We start from the raw sequence: 9726 nt of genomic DNA, 5'->3' as shown, positions 1-9726 counted from the left end.
AAAAAAAAAAAAAAAAAAAAAAAAAACAAGAAAAAATACGAAAAAAGGAGAAGAAGAGGGGGGTCAATTTGTTGCAAATGTCGCGCCGCTGCGCGCGACCGCGGAAAAGTGTGCATTTCCATTGGATGAGCGCGCACGGAGCCTCGAAAAATTATAATTTCCTAATATAATGAGGCAATTGTCTCGAGGAAAAACAATCCCGGTGTCTCAGAATACCTCCGTGAGACATTGAGAAGCGTGCAATAAAATGCCTTAATAAATGTGACTTATTAGTCTTCTGATTGCCTCGTAAACACATTTAGCTGCATTAATAGTCGCGAAACTTGTCTCACGCGAGATATCCAGATTGTAATTTAAAGCTGGATTTGAGTTTTTTAGTTAAATTATATGATATGCATAACATACTTGCAATCGTGCAATTCAGCTGAAAAGCTCACATCTAATTTAATTTAATTCTAAGGCCCGTATTAATAGTTGTTATTTGAAACTTATTTCAGGTGAGATACTTAGATTTTTCTTTAGAATTAGACCCAAGACTTCAGTTGAATTACGATAAACGTGACATTTATATTTGTAATTGTGATTTAATAGAATCTCTCATTTAATTTTAAATTGTAATCTGAGTATTTCACTTGAGACAAATTAATGACTTTTAATATGGATCTAAATTTAAAACTAAGTATCTTACCTAAGGCAAATTTCAAGCAACGACTATTAATACAGACCTTATATACAGAGACACTTTTATCGATAAAACACTAAAAGAACAAATGCCAATATCCCAGTAAAAGACACTAATCAAGTTAGCTTAAGTTGATTTTGAGTTACTCTAGTCAGCGCAAAATAACTATGTTTTGAAATATATTGAGAAACAAAAATAGTTCATCTAACTGAATTTATCTAAAAGAGAGTGATATAGAAGGCCCTGAGATTAAAAATCAAATAGGTCGCCTATTTGTTGATTTCTTATCTAAGTTAATTATCTATGCTGAAATTATGATTATCTTTTGCCCCGACTATATTTTTGTAATAAAATGGTAAAGTAGTAAAAATATGCACATAAAGTCATCACATCACTGATATTACAGCAGAATTTAATGAATTTCATGAAGTTATTAATTAAGTTCTTTTGATTATAATATATAATGATTGCTTCTCTGTGTGATCGTTGTTACAAATATATCAAGCATTGTTTTCTTAGTTTACAATATTACCGAATGTGTAAAATCGGTGGAAGTGTAAAGTCCCAATGGAAGCCACTCTTCGAACTTCCGCGTTTCCCTTTTTCGGTACTTTACATTTCCACTATTTCCATTATTTATAAATTCCTCTGACATCATCTCTCGTACGATTTACAAGGATTTACGTATAGAAGTGGCTCTCAGCGATTTTAATGGACTGTCGATATGTTGTACAGCAACTGCATATTGTTTCATGCTGAAACATGTATTTTGCCCGCGGTGCTACCACCACGTCCGCCAAACCAAAAGCAATTTCGGAAATGAATATCGTTGTGAATGATTCCGCGCTGTGAAATTTTCCTTAGCTGCGGTTCTCACGAAAATCCACAAATTCGCTATAATAATTGCGGGGAGTGGAACGGATATTTGAAAAAAGTATATTTCTTTTAATTCGACTACAGACCGTTATGCGAGGAGCATGAAATACCATAAAGCTCTTGCCTGAAACGTTTCCCCACGCAGCCTACGCTCCGTTTCGAGGATATTCGTAACGACGTCGAATTTCACCCAATCTCCTACGGGGAGGTTCTTTCTCAACCCCTAAACGAGAAAGCACGTGTAGAGAAATGTACGTGTCTCATATTTTTAATCACTCCATAACGTATCCAGAGTCCATCAAAATCAACGCGAAACACTGCCGCACACATTTCCTCGCTCGACTGACCGGTTGAGCTATGAATGTTGAACAATAACGAAAGTAATGGGAAACTCGAAAACGTGTCTCTCGAAAACGGCACACACGGCGGGCATAAATGTTTTAAGATCCCGCCAACGAGAGCCTCCTCCATGCGAATATACTTCACCGCCTGCGAATTGTGCGAGCCGTTTAAGCGAGTCTCTTGTATTGTGTTACGACAGGTATTTCCATGCACAAGGGCTATGCGTTCGTGCAGTTCACCAATCCCTTCGACGCGCGCAGCGCGTGCCTCGGCGAAGACGGCCGCACCGTACTCAGCCAGATTCTCGGTGAGTGACCTTTCATTGTTTCGTTATATCGCGGCGAGTTCATTGAGGGGGTCGCGCGCGAGAGAGGTAAGATTAAGCGTGTCGTAATCCCGGCAAAACTGCGCGACGCTCCGCTTAAAATTCCGTGTTGCCTACAGCGCCGTGAAAGGCTGCGAAAGGCTGTAGGTGCTGTGCGTTAAAACATTTGTGTGTGGAATAAATTTAAGAACAGTACAGAGAGAAGGAGAGAGAGAGAGAGAGAGAGAGAAAGTCCACAAAACGTACCTTTTCGCGCGCGCTTTTTTTTCGAGGGAAATAAAGTCTCCTCGCCGCATTCGCGAGTGCGCTCTCCACGATTTTACACAATTCTAATAATTAAGAAATTGTTGCGTCATACACTTAATCTTTCCCTTTTTCTTTCCCTCTTTCTTTTCACGGGGAAAACGGAATTATTTATTCATGGGGAAATTTAAAACGACACGGTTACGGCGACGAGAACCTTTTTTATCGACACATCGATACACGCCGGCACTTTATAAAGCAATAATGAAACACAAGACGGGGAGGAAAAAGGGGTTCGCATTAATATGCAACGGGGCGGAACACGTCGGCAATATGAGGGATCACTTTGACGCGATCATTTATTCAACACTCGACGGAGAAAGTGTATATGTCTCTCTATCTCTCTCTTAGCGTTCCGTCTTAGCGGAACGACGCCTACCGCGTCCTCCTCTGTAAGACATATTTATGACTTGTGTGAAAAATATAAAAAGCGTCACGCAGACCCGTAATAAGTATCGAAAGAGGGGGATATCTCGGCGATTCCTCCGGCGAGGGACGTGAATTTTTCAGGTAATATTGTACCGCTCCTTCCAACGAAGACGTTCCCTTGTGCAATTTTTAAACTTTTAGCAGATTTAAAGTTATATGCGCGCTTTTAACACGTCTTATTAACCCTTTGAATTTCGAATCGATCCAAACTAATCGATCTTTTTCACCGCCAAACTGTCAAAGTTTCTGGCAATTCTGCCTTTCACGATTCTACGCGGAATTTTAATCTTATTACTTAGTTATAATAGTAAAAACTAATGAATTATCCACATTCATTGTCTCTCCACTTCAACTCTGGCTGTTCCATAAATAATTGCAACTTACTAATGTTGCATTTATTTATTATAAAAATGGACTATATAGAATAAAAATTCTCGTGCATTATTACGATGTACGAAAGATAGAAAATTATTATTATGCAGAATATAGTTTGCACTGAAAATAATACGGCATATCAAAAAGTTGTTTTTCTGAGACATTTTGTCATTTGACAAAATGATTCATTGAAAAATTATGAAAAAAAATCAGATGTCACCTTTATATTATTAGGAACAATAATAAATAGAGAAAAGCTATTCTTGCGAAAGAACTAATTCGGGATTGAAAGAGTTAACGTCTGCAACGACACTAAGGATTTATGACACCGATGTCAATCATCCGATGCGCATCGCGCCGAAGACACATGAATATTTAATCTCGACATTTCTTGGAAGTATCACTCACATCGAGTGAAAACTCACTCGAAGTGATAGCGAAGATATTGCCACTCGGAACCGCAGGTGCATGTTTAATTCCAATTCAGATCGGCAGAGAGTTTCACTTTGTATGATTCATTTTGTATGAGCGAGAAGTCACACACAAAGTGACCTGTCGCTTCCACCTTTCGAGTGAAATTTTACTCGAAGAAATTTAAAGAGCGCTTGAACGATTCCCGCAATTTGCGTGTTCCTGCATTTACGCGAAACAAACGATTTTTTATTCTCGCGAGAACAGAACCTCCCGACTCTTTGACGCAGTTTACAATTTGAAAAAAATCAGATTAAAAAGCAGCATGTCTCCGGGTTGTGCAAACTTTGTCGCACCAACTGCAAAAATCCGAGTAAAAATCGAGTCACATTCACGATATGACTTGGGAATTTTAACTGTAAATTCGATTAACGGTAAAAAGAATTAACGAAACTGAGGGATGTAGCAGCATTATATGACACGGAGAAAATATTACAGTAAAAATTGCAACTAATTTGTTTTGTCCTGGACCATGCAGAATTTGCGATATATTTGTTTAAAAATATTACGCGTATGTGACTTTTGCAACAAAATTATCATAATTACTTGAATGTTTTTACATCGTATATCCGGTGTAGATCGTCAAGTTTATTATTATTTCTAAGTAATTTGTATTACAACTTCGTAGTCCAGCATCTATAGCGCATCTTTACAAGGAAACATTAAAAGATAATATAATATTTTTACGTGATTTTTACTACGATATTTTCTCCGTCTAGATGTTCTCTCAAACACCAGAATCTCATCCGACTGCATAATGCGAGCAATTGCATTCTTGGTTGGAAAGCTAAGTAAATAAGACGACAAATACGATAATGTGTCGAGTCGGCTTTAAGATTACCTCGTTGAAGTGAAATTTGAGCTCGTTTCACACAAACAACAAATTAACAAAACACGAAAATCTCGCGGGAGGAGTTTGAAAAGAGCAGTTTAGACATGCACAATCCTGAACGAGCATTAATACATAGAAAGTTATCACGTTTATATAGTCGCAATAATTAGTTGTCTGAGAAGTTGTAATTTCGAAATTGTAAAATATACACGGAGAAAAATAATTTGCTGGCCCAAAACAAAATCTTTTCGTTATATTAAATTTTTAAAAAGATTTGCTAAGAATACTAATCACTATTTGCTGGGTATAATTTGCTGAATCTACAAATTATTTTGCTATAAGAATCACGGTGGATTTATACAAGCAGTTTTGCTCCGATAGCAAATAAATGTGCTGAAGATACATTATTTTGCATCAATAGCAAATTAACGTGATTCTTAGGACAAATACACTCAACAAATTTTTTCTATCCTGGCTAACGAAATTACTTTTGCTCTGAATAATTTGTAAAATTAGTTACGTCAACTAAATTTTTTTGATGTCACTACGGATATGCAGTAGCAGCGACGATTTTGCTAAAAGAGAAAAATCCTTTTTCACCGTGCAGGGCATCTAAGCCCCGGTCCCCCACGGATGCTTCGGATATTTGGAGGTACAAAACGGCGTCCGAGCGGCTCTCCGTAAAAGTGTTAGCACGCGCGATGACGAGCGCGAATGAGAATTGCTTTCGCGCTGTAACCACGTCGCGTCTGACGTCGTAATCCGGCGTAGCTGACGCGGCTAATGCCGGGGCCCTTAAGATATTAAATTAGAAACAGCGCATTCGCATTAGGACGCGGAGAACAGCGCGGCGGGAAGCCCGGGTCGAGTCAGCTGGCTTGCCGACCGTAGGAATATATCCCCCGGTTATGACACACGGCATAAACCGCGTCTTACAAAAGCAGAGCCGCTGTGAATGCCGCACGCGTGAAATAAATAAACGCTGACCAGAGGATTGGGACTCGGGATTTATCGGCCGGTGTGCAGCCGTATAACGCGCGCGCCATTCACTGCCGTCCGAGCGATACATCGCGACAGCGAATCGCAATATTAAAGTGCCTCGAGTGCCGTCGAGTGCGATGTCATTAGCGCGGAATCTTACCGTCGACGCGGCGGCAGCTTCGTTAATTTTAACGGCGCGAACGCCGGCGACTACTGTGATACTCCCGCACCACTTGTATGCCGCACTGTGTTGATGAATTTCTAGTCAACCGGACGAGTGGCCACACGCAAGTAGACTGATGGACGCCAAAGTATTCCTGCAGGTTCCGCGCGAGTTGCTGATGTAATAATGACGAGGAAAGAAGGAAATGAGGAGGAAAGGGTCTCTCTGGGTTTAAGCGAGCTCTGTCGATTTTAGATAAATTTGATCGGTCGAGTTTAGGGCAAGCTAACGTTTTAACCAAGAAATACGGTTGTTACGACTTTCCAACGAATTCTCACCGAAAATGTTATTTCATCCTTGATGAAATTCCGACTTCTATAGAAATTACTATATATAGCTTCAAGAAAGAGCCTTCTTCTAAAATCAAGAGGAAATTATTCTAAACACAATATTCTTAAAGTTATAGGAACTTCGTCTTTTATCTACAGTGCAAGTATTGTTAATAGAAATGTCTAATGAGAGGATATTTTATTTCAAAATATGCCTTTTGATTCAAAAGGAAAAAAAGTTAGAATAAAATCTAGTAGATTTCCGACTGAAAACCCATTTCATTTTAGAAGTGGAATAAAAATATTCCTTCAGAATACGGGGATATAGAATTACACAGAGGAAATGACATCTCACACCAGAAGTTCATGTTACTATTCGACACAAAAGATAATTGTTTTACTTCGATTTTCAGATCGATTTCTCAATAACAGCTTAAATTTAGACTCTGCTTATGCATGTCGAACATATTATTAGAACAAAGTAATCTAGCAGTTTAAACTGCTATTAAAAAATTGACCTTTAGAGACCTCATTTCATTTGACAAAAATCGATTTCTCAATAACAGCTTAAATTTAGACTCTGTTTATGTATATCAAACATATTATTAGAACAGAATGATCTAGCAGTTTGGACTGCTATTAAAAAATTGACCTTTAGAGACCTCATTTCATTTGACAAAAATCGGACATTTCATTTTTGGCATCAACAACATCTTCTCGTGTCATAGGTGTGCCCTCACACCGCTGTTCCGTGGTTTCCTCTATCGATCCATTTATGGTTACCCATCTGGTTATTAACCGTAGTCCATAATGCCTAATTTCTATGATCGAACAGGAATTGATGGTGTCAATGAACTCTGACGGTATCCTTTGTGGCTCATGCTTATAATGTATGTACGTAGCGTTCAGAAAACATTGTAACGCTATATTACTGGCTTAATGGATTTTTAATCAAACGGTTATTCCAAGTAATGAATTAGCTTGAAAAACATAATGTGAATGTGTGTATAAAACATTTTTCTTTTTCAATCAAATGGTCCAATTCAACGTTTCGTGTAAGATTATGTCGTTTTAGTATTACAAATTCGAGTGTGTCAAACAGATATACTAAAGCCCTGTATTACTATTTATTACTTGAGGTTTGTCCCATGTGAGATACTCAGATTTTAATTCAGAGATAGATCTAAATTTTTAGCCGAGTTGTGATGTACGCGACGTTACATCTGCAATCGCTAAAAAACTCACATCTGACTCTACAAATCTGAAAATCTCACACTTGAAGTAAGTTTCAAGTAACATCTATTAAATACGGACCTAAGATCTTTATTAATAATCGTTACTTGAAGTTTGCCTCAGATGAGATACTCAGAATTGAGCGCGTATTCCGGAACTCCTCGGAGTCGATCGGAATTATTCCGTTTCCCCTAGAAAAGAGAATAGAAATCTAGGGAATAACGGAATTATTCCGATCGGAATCGATTCCGAAGAGTCCCATAATATGTGCCATGAATTTAGTGTCAGATGTGAGCTTTTCAGTTGGATCGCGATTACAAATCTGATGGTTGCACATCTCATATGATTCAAATGAAAAAGCGATCAAATCACATAAGATCTAACTGGAAATTCAAACTTGAATATCTCACGTGGGACAAGTTTCAAATAACGACTATTAATACGAGCCTAAGTGTAAAGAAATATCTTGCTCTGCGTGCTAAAAATGACAATATATGGAATCAATGCAATAAATTCTAGCACTCTCACTGTATCGCCATATCTGAAGCATCGTACACATTGTTCAATTTGGAATATAAAATAACTTTATGTATAGCGTTCCGACTTGATAACATATCATGGCTAGCCTCAATCTTTAAATCACATGTCATAAATTGGAAATCATTGCAAAATCAGTAAGAATTCATAAAATTAATACGTCATGGAACAATTTAAGTGAATCTCAACAAGTATTTGAAATTTTTAAATTTAAGGGGATGTCTGAGCGAGCGACGAAATGTGCTTGATAAGTGTGAATAACGCAGAGCGATCATCAAAAAGTAAAAAAGGTTATCATTATTTACCGACGATATCGAATTTGTGTATGTACATATAGATACTTACAGAATAAAGACAATCGTCAAATAGGCGCTAACATGCTATCATCTTTTCACAGATGTTATGCAAGTGTGTGTGTTACGTTGTCACTTCAATTTTCTTACATATAGACGTTACATAAATATGAATGCCACGTTGTCGATATTCGCATTCTCTCGCAAAATAGGCTCTTGCTACTTTTCTCATGAATTCTTCAAACCGCTTGTGTTCTCGGTACATCAAAGAGTTTTTAGAAAAGAGTGTTATAGGTGCAAGCGTAGTTTGCGAATAATTTTTTGAAAAATACGTTACCTATTATTTGAGTTTTCAATATAATTAGCAACGGTAATTTAACTTTTCACTTTCATTTCGCACTGACCAACTTTCCACTTTATTTTCGCACGTAATTTTATCATATAAATTGGAGCAGTTAGTATGCTGTAATTTTTGAAAAATGAAATTAGTATTACGATAACAATAGTTCCACATCGTTTTCATCCTTGAGGATGGAATGCCCTATTTTATTCATGCATGCATTTTTACTATACAAAAGCATTTTTAATTTTGTCAAGTCAACACAAAGTAAAATTTTTTGGAAAATGTTGACGTGATATCGAATACTTTTGTAAAACTATTGTCTCGTGCTGATTTGGCAAATTAAAAACCTTTATGCATGATGAAAGTACGTGCAAAAATGAAGCGGAGCATCCATCAATATGAAATGAAAACGATAAAAAACAGTTACGATATCGAATTTTTCTGTAAAGATTACTTTTTTCTACCTGCGTCGAATTAAAAGCCTTTTTGCACGGTGAAAGTGCGAAAATGAAACGGAGCATCCCACGTGATTCGGAAAACGTTGCAGAGCGAAATAGTTAAACTTTACGTCATTTTAGAAAATACATATTTGCCAACGCGAAAATTATTTAAAAAAAACGGTAAGATATTATCCCAGAATGTGCTTTAGATGCTAACATTATATGTGATCTAAATAATCTGCAATAACATGACCGACTTTCGACCAATGCGCGAAAAACCAACACTCCTACGACACTAAATTGAATCTAACGTTATGCACGCGATTTTAGGAAATTATTTTTAAGATTCTAGGCTTGCTGGTGAGAGAGTGGAGTGACACAAATATACATTGTCACCCAGGAGACGATGTAGAATGAAATAAGCACATCAGACGTAATTTTCGAAAATATAGCGCGAATGTTTCTTTAAAATATTCTAAAAAACTACCCCAGAATGTGCTCTACACGCTAACGCTACATGACATAACCTGCAGTAACATGACGGACTTTCGTCCCATGTGCAGGATAGGATCACTGCGCATGCGTGAGACTTCGAATATACTGCTACGATGGATCTAATGTTATGGGAGCGACTTTGGGATATTGGGAAATTATTTTCAAGATTCTGGGCGTGCTGCTGAGGGAGTGGAGTGACATTAAGGTACATTGTCATCAAAGAGACGATACAGAGCGAAATACGTACACTTCACGTCATTTCCGAAAATATACCTTC

The 9726-nt window shown here is 37.5% G+C and overlaps 1 protein-coding gene and 1 long non-coding RNA gene across 6 annotated transcripts in view; one reads left to right on the top strand and one right to left on the bottom strand.

Annotated features, from left to right (window-relative positions):
• Positions 1-9726, top strand: part of LOC116841558 — a 372377-nt gene that overhangs the window by 207400 nt on the left and 155251 nt on the right. For all 5 annotated transcript variants that reach the window (XM_032809626.1, XM_032809629.1, XM_032809625.1 and 2 more), the window contains one exon: positions 2100-2207. In XM_032809626.1, the coding sequence (XP_032665517.1) occupies positions 2100-2207 (108 nt within the window). The remainder of the gene's footprint in view (positions 1-2099; positions 2208-9726) is intronic.
• LOC116841559 overlaps positions 1-9726 on the bottom strand; it is a 271814-nt gene that overhangs the window by 140215 nt on the left and 121873 nt on the right. The gene's annotated exons all lie outside the window — the stretch shown is intronic.

The sequence above is a fragment of the Odontomachus brunneus genome, unplaced genomic scaffold (genome assembly GCF_010583005.1).
Source record: "Odontomachus brunneus isolate Ranch 3 - 2012 unplaced genomic scaffold, Obru_v1 Obru_scaffold_016, whole genome shotgun sequence".
Lineage (NCBI taxonomy): Eukaryota > Metazoa > Arthropoda > Insecta > Hymenoptera > Formicidae > Odontomachus > Odontomachus brunneus.
The sequence above is the reverse complement of the archived record's forward strand: the minus strand, read 5'-3'. Positions and strand labels throughout refer to the sequence as shown.